Below are 15,701 nucleotides of genomic sequence, written 5' to 3'. Positions count from 1 at the left end.
TCTTACGTTTTGCAGCATCATCGGGATGCTGCCTTGCCACTTCAGTCTCCAAAGCTTTCCGAACATCCGTGGCCGTAAATGTCCTCCGTTCGTTTTCGAAGTTGGGTTTAAGGAAACCTCTTGTCCTCTGATAGCGGGCCAACTCGAGACACATATTCCCCACTTCAGTGCCGTCCACTCTCCTGAAGAAAGGCGATTTGTCCGGTAGAGCATCTTCAGGCATGTCACCACGTACATATTGACGGTAATCCCTGAACATGTCGTAATCCTCTTTGGACAAGCTTAGGGTGACCAGGAAGCTCATGGACGTCTTGTGGTCCATGAAAGAAAGTTGGTACCTCCCGGCAACACACCGTGCCTTATTGAAATCTGCCAACTTCATACACGACGCCACTGAAGGTCTTTGGGCATGTCCAAGTTGAATTATCCCACAAGACAAGTACCGCATCACCAGGCGCTGATCGTCCTCAGATGGAAGTTGATCTGCCTTGGCCCGGTCCAGGATGTCCCTCACCTCTTAACACTTTGGCAGGATCGGTGTACCCCTTTTGAACAACGGAAATGGGCGGCGGTTGTTTGGTTTCATCTCTGAATTCTGTAACAGATTTACGGACCTCTTCGCGTTTATACTGGCTACAGATACGCGCCAGATCCCCAATTCTACCAGCCACACGCACAAGTACAGTTACATAATGCCGCGCATTCCTTGATTAAAAGACGTTCCTTGAATGCATATTATAACCTGGCATAGACGCACTTTCAAGGGCTTTCAGGTGCGTTTGAAACATTAAATGTTGGATGATTGATCGTGAAATTATAGGTGCCGTAACACTGACGGGAGACGTGCGCCAGACCCCCGACTTTACCCGCCATCAGCAGTTGCATAATGACGCGCATGGCTTGACTGTCTGAGGTGACACGAATACACGTCACACCTTGGCACAACCCCACTTTCAAGGGCTTTCCGATGCATTTTAAATCTTTCATTTTGGATGAAGGATAATGAAATAATAGCTGGCGGAAGGTACGCGCCAGATCTCCGTTTTTACCTACCAGTCGCACAAAAACAGTTACGTAATGACGCGCATTGCCTGATTATCTCATGTTCCTCGAACGCCCGTTATAATTTGGCAGAGCCGCACTTTCAAGGGCTTTCAGATGCATGTTAAACATTAAATTTTGGATGGTGGATCGTGAAATTATAGCTGCCGTAACACTGACGGGAGACGAGCGCCGGATCCCCGACTACTTTACCCGCCATTGGCGCAAATGCATTTACATAATGGCGCGCATTGCTTGACTTCTCAGACGCGACTCGAATGCACATTACACCTTGGCAGAACCGCACTTTCAAGGGCTTTCCACCACCGTAAAAGTTTATATATTAAGACCACAGGCGTTGCTTTTATGGCTTTATTCCAGTTCGTTGCAACTTTAGCTCTGTCACGTATATTGATTCCTGTGTAGAGCGAATGTCTAATGTTGCACACCAGCATGTTGCACATTTCCAGAATCCCACATGAATCCCCTTGCAAATGCTATGTAGTTGTAAATATTAACGACACCGGTATAGCCGGTGAACAGATTCATGTAAATTCCGCCAATCTATATCACCTGCGGTATTTGTTGCATTTCGCACATTAATACCCATGTAGCTCCACCACTAAAAGCGCAACGTGTGCGTTTTATACACTGTCTGACACACGCTTTAACTGGCTTTCAAACGCAGTATAGAAATGCATTTTCTAAGGTGAATCGTAATTGTGGTTCCCATTACATCATGACCGGACTATGGTGGCATGATGACTACTGTGATATAGAAGAATTGAAGTTCAACAAAAGTACACAAACCATCATGTCGGAGATTCAATCTGGACTGGTTACCAGGGGCACCATTAGAATCCCGTTTGCATTTTTGGAGAGAGCGTTGGATCGGGTTTCCAACCATGTATAACATGCAAAGATATCACAAAGTAAAAGGCTTCCAAAATACAATGGCGCGAGCGACTTCCACAGGAGGCTGGGTGGAAGAAAAGTCTTCCACCGAGACTCCTGTGGAAGAAATTCAGACGGCCTAAAATCACGGAAACCTTAATTGCTGGGCTATAAATTTGCCAAAAAAGAAACGGAAAAATTCTACGTGACGCGCAAGGGTCCCGCTATCCAATGACGTGCAGGATGCGCGTGTAAGGCGGCGAATGCAGCTCCCAAGGGAGCCGTGCTGCAATAGGTGATACAATCTGGGTGGCTGCTAGTGAGTGTGCTTTTGTGCAAGATGTTATCCAACAAGCAGCGGGTACATCAAACGCTGAGGAATCTGCATCGGCGTCAGTTCCAACAGATTCCTCCAGCCAGCTCCAGCCCCAGCCCCAACACCTTGAAGGTAGGGGGAAGGGAAAAGGGAAAAGCAAAGGAAAAGGCAAGCTCATAAAGCCCAAAAGGTGAGAAACAAGTAGATGAAAGTGAAAGTAGACCGGAAAGTTGATAAAGCCAAAACCGTAGGATAGAAGTAGTAGGTTATAGCCTGTAATTCCATAACCTTATGTCAGTTTCGACCCATTAGGTTTATACAGCAGTAGTAAAGGGGTTCGCTGTTCGAACTTGCTGTTGTGGGAATGGTGCAGGAGAAGAAAAATGGCACTCTTAAATGAGCAACCTCCACGTGGTGAGTGCTGGTTAACACAAATAGCTCATAATGTATTTGGTTCAGTTATACAATTCTTTATGTATCTAATGTGTTATGTCTTTTTCAGCTATATTTTTCTATATCCGTTCTGCGCTATATAAGTCATTTCAAATGCAATGCATTTAAAACGATGTTTCGTTCATGTGGTTCCCCAAAAGTCTATTTCATGATATATTTGGTTCAAACATACAATTCTTTATATATCTAACATAGTATATCTTTTTCAGCTATATTTTCTTTCTAGCAAAGATGCTAGGCATGTCCGTAGGTAATCCCGCTTGTCCGTTCCGTCGCAACGGCGCCGGTAGCGGAAGTAGACTTTCGTTCTAATTTCGTTATCCCTCATTGGATTTCTAATATCTATGATTCATTTGAAAGGTCTTTTCATGGGGTTTCTGGCGATGCATAACATGCACGTCTGCAATGCTGTGCACAGCTGCAACCGTCTGCATATAGTGCCGCTTTTCTATCCGGCTTGACTTCCGCCGCCGACTCATGTCGACCCCGCCAATAACCCCTTATAATATCTCTCTCCTTTCGAAGATCCCTAACATCTATAGTGCATGTGAAAGCCCATGCAAATGGGCTTCAAGACGATGTACGACATGCCCATGTGCACTGGCATGTCAAGCTACATACGTCTGCGTGTCATGCCGCGTGTCCCGTGCGTCGCCAACACCATCAGTGCGTTATTTCTTGGTTAATCATGTGCACATGTCTGATGCGACTTTCAGTATCTTATATTCATTAGAAAGAGCATTTCAGTTCGCTTCTGGTGGTGTATGGCATGTGCATGTGCGACGTTGAGCAAAGATGCTAGACATGTCCGTAGGTGATGCCGCTTGTCCGCTCCGTCGCAACGGCGCCGGTAGCGGAAGTAGACTTTCGTTCTAATTTCGTTATCCCTCATTGGATTTCTAATATCTATGATTCATTTGAAAGGTCTTTTCATGGGGTTTCTAGCGATGTATAACAAGCACGTCAGCAATGTTGTGTATAGCTGTCCGTATGTAATGCCGCATGTTAGTTCCGTCGCAACGGCGCCGGTAGCGGAAGTAGACTTTCGTTCTAATTTCGTTATCCCTCATTGGATTTCTAATATCTATGATTTATTTGAAAGGTCTTTCCATGGGGTTTCTAGCGATGTATAACATGCACGTCTGCAATGTTGTGTATAGCTGTCCATATTTAATGCCGCATGTTAGTTCCGTCGCAACGGCGCCGTTAGCGGAAGTAGACTTTCGTTCTAATTTCGTTATCCCTCATTGGATTTCTAATATCTATGATTCATTTGAAAGGTCTTTCCATGGGGTTTCTAGCGATGTATAACATGCACGTCTGCAATGTTGTGTATAGCTGTCCATATTTAATGCCGCATGTTAGTTCCGTCGCAACGGCGCCGTTAGCGGAAGTAGACTTTCGTTCTAATTTCGTTATCCCTCATTGGATTTCTTATATGTATGATTCATTTGAAAGGTCTTTTCATGGGGTTTCTAGCGATGTATAACAAGCACGTCAGCAATGTTGTGTATAGCTGTCCGTATGTAATGCCGCATGTTAGTTCCGTCGCAACGGCGCCGGTAGCGGAAGTAGACTTTCGTTCTAATTTCGTTATCCCTCATTGGATTTCTAATATCTATGATTCATTTAAAAGGTCTTTCCATGGGGTTTCTAGCGATGTATAACATGCACGTCAGCAATGTTGTGTATAGCTGTCCATATTTAATGCCGCATGTTAGTTCCGTCGCAACGGCGCCGGTAGCGGAAGTAGACTTTCGTTCTAATTTCGTTATCCCTCAATGGATTTCTTATATGTATGATTCATTTGAAAGGTCTTTCCATGGGGTTTCTGGCGATGTATAACATGCACATCTTCAATGTTGTGCATAGCTGTCCGCATGTAATGCCGCATGTTAGTTCCGTCGTAACGGCGCCGTTAGCGGAAGTAGATTTTAGTCCTAATTTCGTTATCCCTCAATGGATTTCTTATATCTATGATTCATTTGAAAGGTCTTTCCATGGGGTTTCTGGCGATGTATAACATGCACGTCAGCAATGTTGTGTATAGCTGTCCATATTTAATGCCGCATGTTAGTTCCGTCGCAACGGCGCCGGTAGCGGAAGTAGACTTTCGTTCTAATTTCGTTATCCCTCATTGGATTTCTTATATGTATGATTCATTTGAAAGGTCTTTTCATGGGGTTTCTAGCGATGTATAACATGCACATCTGCAATGTTGTGCATAGCTGTCCGCATGTAATGCCGCATGTTAGTTCCGTCGCAACGGCGCCGTTAGCGGAAGTATACCTTCATTCTAATTTCGTTATCCCTCATTGGATTTCTTATATCTATGATTCATTTGAAAGGTCTTTCCATGGGGTTTCTAGCGATGTATAACATGCACGTCTGCAATGTTGTGTATAGCTGTCCGTATGTAATGCCGCATGCTATTTCCGTTTCAACGGATCGGTAATCGGAAGTTAATTTCGTTGATAATTTTTATATCGTTTTTGCGTTCCTAAATGTCCATAATGCATATGAATGTCCTTTCAAATCTGCTTCTAACGGCGTATCACATGTACATATACAATGCTTTTTGGAGAGGCTACACACGTCCGTATATACCGCCGCTTTTCGCGTCTGCGGCCTTTCAATGGCGCATTTGCTCTCGTGTTGCCTTATTGCGTCTTTTTTTGCTTCTAACTGCAGCACTCTAGTCTGTAGCATACATTTTTTGGTATCATTAGAAAGCTCTTCTGGTGACGGCCACAATGGTGTAAACAGATTTTATCTATTCTGAAAATTGTAAAGTATATTGCACAATTTGTTCGAAAAAATAGTCGTTTTTTACTGTACTTTTAAAAAAAATACTATGTAACTTCTTTTCTAAAAGTCAGCTGTCAAATTGCCAGAAAGCCCATGTAATGGCGGAGGTACATGCAAAATTTCGTTGCTCTATCTTTTCAAATAAAGTAAATCTAAACTTTTTAAAATGTGTACTATCGTCAGGTGAAAGTTTAACTATCCAACGTATTTACGTACTTTTCTACACAAGGGGAACCCGAGCCAGCTTGGCCACTGCTCGGAAAATGTCTACGTTCCCCGGGCACGAACGTAGACGGGACGGGAACGGAACGGCGATGCTGAAATTGCGACGCTGCCCTCTACGTCTGCCCACGGAGGTTGGAAAGTATCAAGGTTGTGCATAGGGGGATAATTCCGACCTCCACCATGATCAAGCACTTGGTTGACGTGGTGGTTAGCGTGAGTAACGGCGCGCGAAGTTGTTCATACTATTCATCATTCGTTCTGCCGAAGACGCTCGATCTATAAGCGGCCATGGTGAAACAAAACCGAAACCTATCGAGTCTTGATAGGGGGCTCAATGGCGAGTTTGCGAGAAGCAGAACGACATGCTGGTGTTGCATAGGAGGCGAGGGGACGATCCCGAGAGGAGAGGCGATGATGGTGACAGGGTAGCTGGCTCAGCGAACCGGTTCGAGTCTTGATTCGCCCGCGAGCAAGTGCATACGCCGGTGATTTTACCTAGAAGCAGGCGATGTCTCAGCCACGAAGCAGGCAAAACACTGGTGTTGCACAGAGATTGAGGGGGCGACCTCGAGAGGAGAGGCGATGATGGTAAAACGGTAGCTGGCGCAGGCAAACCCGTTCGAGTCTTGATTTGCCCGTGAGCAAGTGTAGACTCTGCTGACTTTTGCCTAGAGATGGGTGATAGTGTCGGAAGCAGAGCGACATGCTGGTGTTGCATAGCAGGCGAGGGGACGATCCCGAGAGGAGAGGCGATGATGGTGACAGGGTAGCTGGCTCAGCGAACCGGTTCGAGTCTTGATTCGCCCGCGAGCAAGTGCATACGCCGGTGATTTTACCTAGAAGCAGGCGATGTCTCAGCTACGAAGCAGGCAAAACACTGGTGTTGCACAGAGGTTGAGGGGGCGACCTCGAGAGGAGAGGCGATGATGGTAAAACAGTAGCTGGCGCAGGCAAACCCGTTCGAGTCTTGATTTGCCCGTGAGCAAGTGTAGACTCTGCTGACTTTTGCCTAGAGATGGGTGATAGTGTCGGAAGCAGAGCGACATGCTGGTGTTGCATAGCAGGCGAGGGGACGAACCCGAGAGGAGAGGCGATGATGGTGAAACGGTAGCTGGCGCAGGCAAACCCGTTCGAGTCTTGACAGGAGACTCTAGGTCGATTTAGTGGTAATTGTTCATGATTTGCCGTGTCAAATCTTTGCGATTCCCTAAGGTGTGGCATATGGGAAATGGGCGGTCTATTGCTGTAGTGTCTACAGCTACGTGAGACATCTACTTGATGGGTAGATGCGACGGCATGACATGCCAGACGGACATTGACGTTTTGTTATGCATGTTGATGTAAAGTGTAGTGTGTGTTGTTCACGTGTAGCAGCTCAACTGCCAACAGTACTTGAAGAACCACGACCTCCTTCCTACGTCGACTCAAGTGTGCCTTCACAGCAATCAGACTTTGGAATGAAAGTTGTATCCTTCCAGGTTTCATGATTTGTATGATACATTTGTGTTAACATATTTGAGGTATCTGTCCATTATGTACGGCAATTGTATGGGTATTCAATAATTCGTGAGCTATGGTTATCATGGTGCATGCTAAATTAAAAGAACAACCTAACGCCGTTCCCTTCTAATCCAAACCATTAACCTCCAATCAAAGTAACATAAAAATAAAACGGAAAGTCCACGTCCTTCTCTCTACACTAAATCACTAACCCATTCCGAATTAACCTAAATGACATAACCTTAAAGCTAAAATCATCAATACCGACAATGTTAAAACTAAACCGCTAACCCAAACCTAAATGACATAAATTTAAAGCTAAAACCATGAATACCGCGGTGCGTATAACTGAATAATAAACACTGACAATGACAGAACGTAAAACTGGAGATAAATGCCAAACTAAAAGAACAAAAGTAACACCGCCTAAAACACTTAACCCCAAACCAAAAACATTAAATTAACGTGAAAAAATTACCAAGAGAGAGAGAAGGTGACTACGAAACTCAAACATTACCAACTCAAAACAAAAACACCTAACACCACTAATAAAAACTAAAAGCGCGAAATAAACAAAGTAGGTGGAAAAGGGTAGATGATGTAACCCTTGACCCAAGTGAAATGCTATACTTGCATCAAGGTCTACAAAGTCAGTCGGTCGGCCGAGGCATTGATAATATGTTACCGGGTGAAGGTGCCATATTTTCAATGCCTACAAACTGGCCCGGAAAAATTGTCTTTAATTCCAGCTGGTGTGATGCTTGATACCGGGTTTCCATGCTTGCCGATAGTTTGATGTTGTATGGAAGTTGTTTGATGTTGTATGGAAATGTAGCCTTGGCATTGTCTTTAATTCCAGCTGGTGTGATGCTTAATACCGGGTTTCCATGTTTGCCGATAGTTTGATGTTGCATGGAAATGTAGCCTTGGTATTGTCTTTAGTTCCAGCTGGTGTGATCCGTACTCCCGATAGTTTGATGTTGTATGGAAGTTGTTTGATGTTGTATGGAAATGTAGCCTTGGCATTGTCTTTAATTCCAGCTGGTGTGATGCTTAATACCGGGTTTCCATGTTTGCCGATAGTTTGATGTTGCATGGAATTGTAGCCTTGGTATTGTCTTTAGCTCCAGCTGGTGTGATCCGTACTCCCGATAGTTTGATGTTGTATGGAAGTTGTTTGATGTTGTATGGAAATGTAGCCTTGGTATTGTCTTTAATTCCAGCTGGAGAGAAAGCGAAGACACTGCCTTTGTGATTCTTAGTGTTACTACAGGTCACCCTCACACAAGACAAACACAATCACATCACATCACTACATTGTCTGGAATTGTGCCGTGACTGGTGTCATGTTTGCAGAAGCACTTGTCGGGGTGGGACACACAAGCTTGGCTCTGATGCTTTGATGGTAATGCCTAATCCGTGAGTTTCTGAGTGAGACATGGAAGCCAACCAAAGTGGCGGCAATTACGACTGAAAACACCAATCATTGACTCGTTGTTTTATCCCATAACTGAACGAGATGAGTGAGTCGTGTCAGGCTTAAGCTAACAACAGGTCTTAATCCATGAACGATTGATCCCGTGAGTTCAATGCAGAGCTCAGTACAAACACTTATCAATGACCCAGGCTATATATACTTAGCAGTCAGATACGAGCATCACGGCACTTGTGCTGATATTATTTGACACAACTCATTGTCAGAAATCGTTCTTGAAGACTAACTTCATTCAAGTCATGGCCTGCGCACTTTTTGAAGCTCCTGTTTCAAAGTCACTGCACTTTGCCATCCTGGGGCATAGTTTCGTGCGGCGACTTGTTCAAGTCTGTCCCCCTCCACATGGCATCCTCACTACCGTGCGTGGGATCGGAGGGGCGACCGTCGCTCGGATGAAAGCTGAGGTGGATGCACTTGATGCAGCTTTTCAGGGCATTGTGTTCTTTCAAGTGGGAGAGAACGACGTGTCGGCCTCTACTGATCCTCGGGACCTGGTCGAAGACCTGCTGGATCTTCTGGACTACCTTCGGTGGAAACGGCCAGGCTCCAGGGCGGTGATAGGGAGTCTGTTTCCGAGGGTAAAACCAAGGAACATGACGGTCTCTGCCTACAAGCGGAAGGTGGAGGAGGCGAACCGGCGCTTGAAGAAGATGTTGCGACGCCGTCTGAATGCCACCCTTTGGGAACACAGCCAGCACATGAGGATGGGACCTGCGCTGCTAGCCAAGGATGGCGTACACCTGACACCAAAAGCTAATGGGCAGTTCTGGCTTTCAATTCGTAAGTGTATGTGTAGGTAGTAGGTAGTCAAACGTTTTCGTAGGTCACAATTAAGACGATCTAAGTCAATATTTTTTGTTTTTCTGTATTTAATCATCTTTTTCACAGGAGCGGCTCTTGGGAGGTTAAGTTCACAAAACACTGAATAATGGTCAGAGATCATATGGTTTTTCACAGTGACTGTTTTGACTATGCTCATCCTGTCTTGAGATGATTAAGTCGAGTGTGTGGCCACTTCTATGGGTCGGTTCACTGATGTGCTGTTGAAGATTTAGGCTGTGCAGAACTTCTTTGAAATTGCAAGCATCGGTGCAACTTAGATCTTCCATGTGAATGTTGAGGTCTCCAACAATAATGAAATCATGGCATAGAGACGATTTTGTCTCAGCAACAGACATAAATTCTTGCTGAAAATCCTTGTAAGTGGTCTGATTTTTACTTGACTTAGGTGGGCGGTAGATAACGGTGAGAGTTAGTGATTTCAATCCTCCAGAGAATGTGGCTTCAACTACTTCCATCGTTGTGTATTTCTCCATATGATTTACCTTCACAGTATATGATTTTTTGTGGATAATTGCGACGCCTCCCCCAGAGCGCCGTGGTCGGTTAACGTTTATAATGTCATAATTAGGTGGAAGTATGTCCGTAATCACAGAGGTATTCTTACACTTCAGCCATGTTTCGGAAATAGCGAGTATGTCAAGACTGTGGTCTAATAAGTAATCATTATTTCCACCACGTGATCCCCTCTTGGTTACACATTTTGAGTTTATCTTTAGTGAAGTAAGTTTTTTCCACACACTTTCACTTTGTTTTACCTTGCCTTGACCAGCCAATTCAATCAGCTAGCTCCTGGGGCGGTATTCTATAAAAGTCCTAAAAAACTTAAGTCTATAAAAATGACTTACGTTTTCATTGAAAAACTTAAGTTTTGTCTTAAATCACTTCTTTATTCTTAGTCATATTCAATAAAAGTTTTAGACTTAAGTCTTGTTGTTTTTTCACTTAGTTCTTAAGCCTGCACCCATGTAGGCTTAAATATGGGATTTCAACTTAAGTCTAACCAAAATGGCAGCCGCACAGCGTGTATATTTACCAAGATCCAACAGATTCAATGATATGAATGATGAGGAACTATTTAGAAGATACTGAATCAACAAGGTATTAGATTTTTATTGCAACTTATTGGAGCACAAATACAGCCACTGACTGGATGGAATCATGCTATTGATGCAAGAACAAAGCTCTTAGTAACTTTGAGGTTTCTGGCAACAGGCAAGTTTCAATTGTGTAATGGGGATGATCACGGGTTGAGTCAACCGAGCGTTTCACGTGCGATATACACGACTGTTGAAGCCTTGTCCGCCCCTGCCATGGTTGCACGGTTTATACATTTTCCCAGTCCCGCAGAGTGTCAACGCAACAAGGTGGAGTTTCACCGGACGGCGAACTTCCCAGGGGTGATCGGCGTCATTGACGGCACGCATATACAAATACAGGCACCAACTGTAACGGAGGATGTTTACGTCAATCGACATCACTACCACAGCATAAACACACAGGTACTTTCTTCACATATTCATATATTTGTGTTTTCAAAGCTTATTTCCAAATAATCTCACAAAATTTTGAATCGTTGATTTGGTTGTAAGAAATTTGTAAACTTGCCGTGGAATTGTATTTTTCAGGTAGTGTTCGATCCCTTCGACCGTATCATTGACATCGTGGCACGCTGGCCTGGGTCCACACACGACTCAAGAATCCTCTCTCAGAGTGGCCTCTTCCGTTTAATGGAGAGCAACAACTTGCCAGCTGGGTGTCACCTTCTCGGTGATAGTGGTTATCCGTCTAAACGTTGGCTGCTTAGTCCATTCCTTCGCCCAGAACCCGGCAGCCAGGCACGCTACAGGTTACACAACACCAAATGTTTTCCCATAGACTTCTATAGTAACCTTATATTTTTTTAAAAAATATCCAGGCTATCAACAGCCATTCCATGTACACATGGGCACAGTCTGGCCTCTAAGCTACAACAAAACACACAGGAAGCGGAACACATCAACCCCCAGCTCCGCACCGAATGTCACCTACTTCCAAATATATGTACACACATAGGCATAACCCATGGTGATAAAAATGACAGCACTAAATACTTAAAATTGTGGTCAATTTTAATAACAGGGTGGATGTGCTTTTAAAACACATACACATCTTACACTATTTCATCCAATCACAGCTGTCACAGGCCTCTGTCCGTTTGGGTTGTTTCCATACGGTCCTCGCTCGGGCAGCATGTGATACTGATATAGTGTAGTGGAACCTACAACCGGTAAGAACTATCCACAAAATGTTGGAGTAACCTCCCTTGCTAGTTTGTAAAAACTTGCGATCATAATTGGATACACATAATACGGAAAAAAAACAAACCAAATTAAACCTTTGCGTTACATGCAAATATATATCCAACAGATGATCATATTTATTATCATAATCATTTGAATAATAATACTATGAATTCAATGATTTGATAATAATGTGTTTCAATGTAAGAACATTAATTTGGCACTGACACAAAACACTGATCAGATCACATCAAAGTAATTTGTATCTATCTTCAACTTTTTCTAGTTATTTTTTTCATGATAATGCACATTCTGACAATAATATACCTGAATTTTATTCAGTTAAATTGAATTCAAACAACATAAGAAGATTAAGGAACCCAAACTCTTACATATCTACTTAACACCTATCAATTCATGCTTCTCTTCTGTAAAGCTGTGTGAACTATTTCCTTTCCCAATGTTGCTACAGTCCCACTGAGCATCTCTATGAAGCATATTAGGCACTAAATAAATCCCCAGAGAGAACTTGCAAGGTACAAATGAGAAGCTAAATGAATGGATACAAATATGACATTGAGAAATCACTCAATTTAGTAATATCTTGTAAGTGGCTGTAATAAGATGTGCCATATTCATTGGAGATTTTGCCATTGTATCATTTCATGTGTTTCAGATCATTATGGCCAGCGCTGTTTTGCATAATATTTGCAAGGAACGTAATATTCCAATTCCACCAGCTGATGGTATACCACAGCAACAACAGCGCAATGCAGCCGCAGTACCAGCAGTCCTGCCTCCACAAGGTTTGATGGGAGTTCGATACAGGGAGCAATTTGCAAGGACTCACTTTCCATGTAAGTCTGATGACATATATTATTGATTGACTGAAGCAACTATCAAAATTATTTCCAACATTTATTAGGACTGGTAGAAAAGATTAGTTTCTGAAACCAACCCAATTTTCTACAATACAGTATCAATAAGAACAGAACACATGATGCATCCCGGTATATTCTAACAATATACTAATTGCAGTGTTGAGATATATTACATATAGCAGTTTATAAATAACCAACATGGTAACATGAGAACAATGAGCACTGTTCACACACTACAGTAAAGTGTATAAATCAATGCTTAGTGATAGAGCTACGTAATCATAAGTATAACTGAAACAAGTGTAGAATTGAACAAAGCTTACATACCCCTACTTCCCATGTACTAATTAGACTAACAATTTATGGAAACATTATTTTTCCTGTGGAAACCTGACATAAAATTGAAGTTGACTGTCTCATGTTGCTTACACTTTGCAAATAAATAGTCATGTTTCCATGGAAACAGCAAAAGATCCCCCAAATTTAAAAAAAACCAAAACAACTACCAAACAGCAAAAGGCACATATATCGGTAATGATTAACATGTATGTGAAGTTTGGTGAACCTAACATGTAAACTTTCAGAGATATGCTCAGGTCCAAATTTTGGGATGGAAGGATGGACGGACAGAGTGAACTCTATATACCCCCCTTACTCTGTAGAGGGGGTATAATTTACACCTTAAACATCAGACTATTAAAGTCTCTCATAAGATCATGCAATTACATTACAATTAATAAATAATTACTTTGATGTGAAATAGTTTAACAGATTACAATTATGCATCATATGAAGAATTCATTCAAAGGGTTAATAAATATCATCCATTGAAAAACTCAAGATAATTGTTTGCATTGCAATACATTCTAGTATTCATCCAGATGATTCATGTAGGTAAAAGCAAAATTTCCTTGTTTTCATTTTCCTGTGCCAAATGGCATCAAGTGTTAAGTGGATCAGACTGAGTTCTAGCACTTTAGAATTATGCTAATATTACCCATGTTTAAGCCTCAAGTTATTCGATTTCAAACATATTCCATATGTACATTCTTTAAATAGCAGCATCATAACAAGCTATAAAACTATAAAAATTTGAAACATTTGACATAAAAAAGGGACTCAACCTCACCCCATGGTTAATTTAACCACATACATGTATATCATCTTAAACATCAACACCAGTCTTACGAAGATCACAATTCCCCCTGGCCCTGAAAATCATGTACCGGAAATAAGCTGCAATTTATTCCAAAACTGAAGTAGATAATCAGTGGGCATCATCTTTCAAGTGTACAGATAGCATTTGGTCATATCAGTCGTAACAATATTGGATAATAACATTAAAAGTAAAGCCTCCAAATATGCGAAAATGTCAGATGCAAGTCATGAAATATGTCATAATTTCAGAGTAAGATAATGTCTTGTACCAACAATTCAAGTGAAAGAAAATCCAAGGTGTTGTTTTCCAGTATTCTGACTGTTCATTAAGTTTGTGTTCATCTGTTGTCATTAGCTCTTAAAATTACACACGAGATGTCTACCTTTGACACAACAATGATAACATACACAATTTTGTATTTTAGGGATAAGTCACACGCAACAACAATTTTATAACAGCAATACTTGTGCTTGTTAAAGATTGTTCTGTATATTTGAAACTAGTAAAATACACTGATGTGGGCTATGTGAAAAGCTATTCTTCCAATTTCCTGATTTTTGACTGAAGATAAATTTTCTGTAATTTCAGAACCTCAATTTCCAGTAACAACTTCTCTTTTTCCAAAACTGCTGAGGAAGTAGCTGATGTGGAGACTGATGTGCAGGCTGATGCTGATGTTGATGGTGATGCCAATGATGGCTCTAACTGTCTGAAACATAAACATATATCATCAATCTTGTATTCATTTTAATACATATTTGCTTTTCAATTCCTGTTTTCTGTTCTTATTTTATATCTTAAAAGAAGGTTTTAACTAATTTCTAATTTTACATTATGAATTCACACAGTCAGTCATGCATGTAGCCTGGGGAACTCATATGATACTATCAATAACTTATTACCTACTTTTTGAAGGATTGGTCTAGCTGAAGGAGCTGTATGAAGCTTGAATCTATTGACATTGGCCCAGTCCCTGTTAGGACAGTGTTATCCCTGCCAATACAGTCCACCACCGCCTCTGTGACAAGGCTTATAGGTGTTGGGGGTGGTCCACCACCTGAAAATATAGTCAGACTTACTTTGAATTAATTATACTACTATAACATACCGCATTGGTGAGATTAAAAATATTACACAATCAACCCACAGTCACCTGCTCATATGAAATATAGATGATCAATTTTATTCATGGCAATGAACAGATTTACCTCACACAAAACTGAAAGTTGATGTTTTTGTGATTTTATAATTCATACACAATGGTGTGATATTATACTACTTTCGGTTTTCTCCTGTGCTTTTAAAATACTTACATAACTGAAAGAAAGTCGGATTTGTTATGGTCAGTGGGAAAATTTTGGGTCAGTAGAGACATGGGAACCCCAAGAATTTTTTTAGGCCTTATCCCAGATATATTACTCTTTGTAGGAAATAAAATCTAAAAAAAACCGGTTGCAGTTGTTGAATTCTTGAATGTGCTGTAAGCACTTTTTCCTGCACTCATCAGATTCTTCCATTTCTTAATGACCTCTTTGCTTCTTTGTTGGTGACCATTTGCATTGAGGGTGTCTGTGATTTTCTAAGACAAAAATTGGTTAACATTTGGATTAATATTACCTGGATCCTTGGTTTGAAAATAACAAATTTGGTTTTGGCATTCTTCTGTTTCAGGAGAGAACATGACAATTTTCAAATTAATGTAAAAGTAATTTTTCATTATGATTAATGATTTCTCTGATTTAGTATTTGTGTACCATTACTCAGCGACATTATAAGTTGAAGCAAACGACTTTTGGTCTGTAGAAAA

The 15,701-nt window shown here is 41.7% G+C and overlaps 2 protein-coding genes across 2 annotated transcripts in view; one reads left to right on the top strand and one right to left on the bottom strand.

Moving 5' to 3' along the window:
- LOC137273720 (cubilin-like) overlaps positions 1 to 15,701 on the bottom strand; it is a 493,514-nt gene that overhangs the window by 339,502 nt on the left and 138,311 nt on the right. The window lies entirely within an intron of this gene.
- Positions 10,886 to 12,666, top strand: LOC137271808 (putative nuclease HARBI1). Its single transcript, XM_067804210.1, has 3 exons — positions 10,886 to 11,074; positions 11,201 to 11,421; positions 12,531 to 12,666. Exons 1-3 carry the CDS (start codon positions 10,886 to 10,888, stop codon positions 12,664 to 12,666), a joined length of 546 nt encoding a protein of 181 aa, XP_067660311.1.

Source organism: Haliotis asinina, chromosome 2 (assembly GCF_037392515.1).
Source record: "Haliotis asinina isolate JCU_RB_2024 chromosome 2, JCU_Hal_asi_v2, whole genome shotgun sequence".
Taxonomy (NCBI): Eukaryota; Metazoa; Mollusca; class Gastropoda; order Lepetellida; family Haliotidae; genus Haliotis; species Haliotis asinina.
The sequence above is the reverse complement of the archived record's forward strand: the minus strand, read 5'-3'. Positions and strand labels throughout refer to the sequence as shown.

Coding starts and splice junctions, on each gene's coding strand:
- LOC137271808 (XM_067804210.1), top strand. CDS start 10,886: ATGGTTGCACGGTTTATACATTTTCCCAGTCCCGCAGAGTGTCAACGC. Junction 11,075..11,200: donor ACCACAGCATAAACACACAG/GTACTTTCTTCA, acceptor TGTATTTTTCAG/GTAGTGTTCGATCCCTTCGA. Junction 11,422..12,530: donor GGCAGCCAGGCACGCTACAG/GTTACACAACAC, acceptor CATGTGTTTCAG/ATCATTATGGCCAGCGCTGT.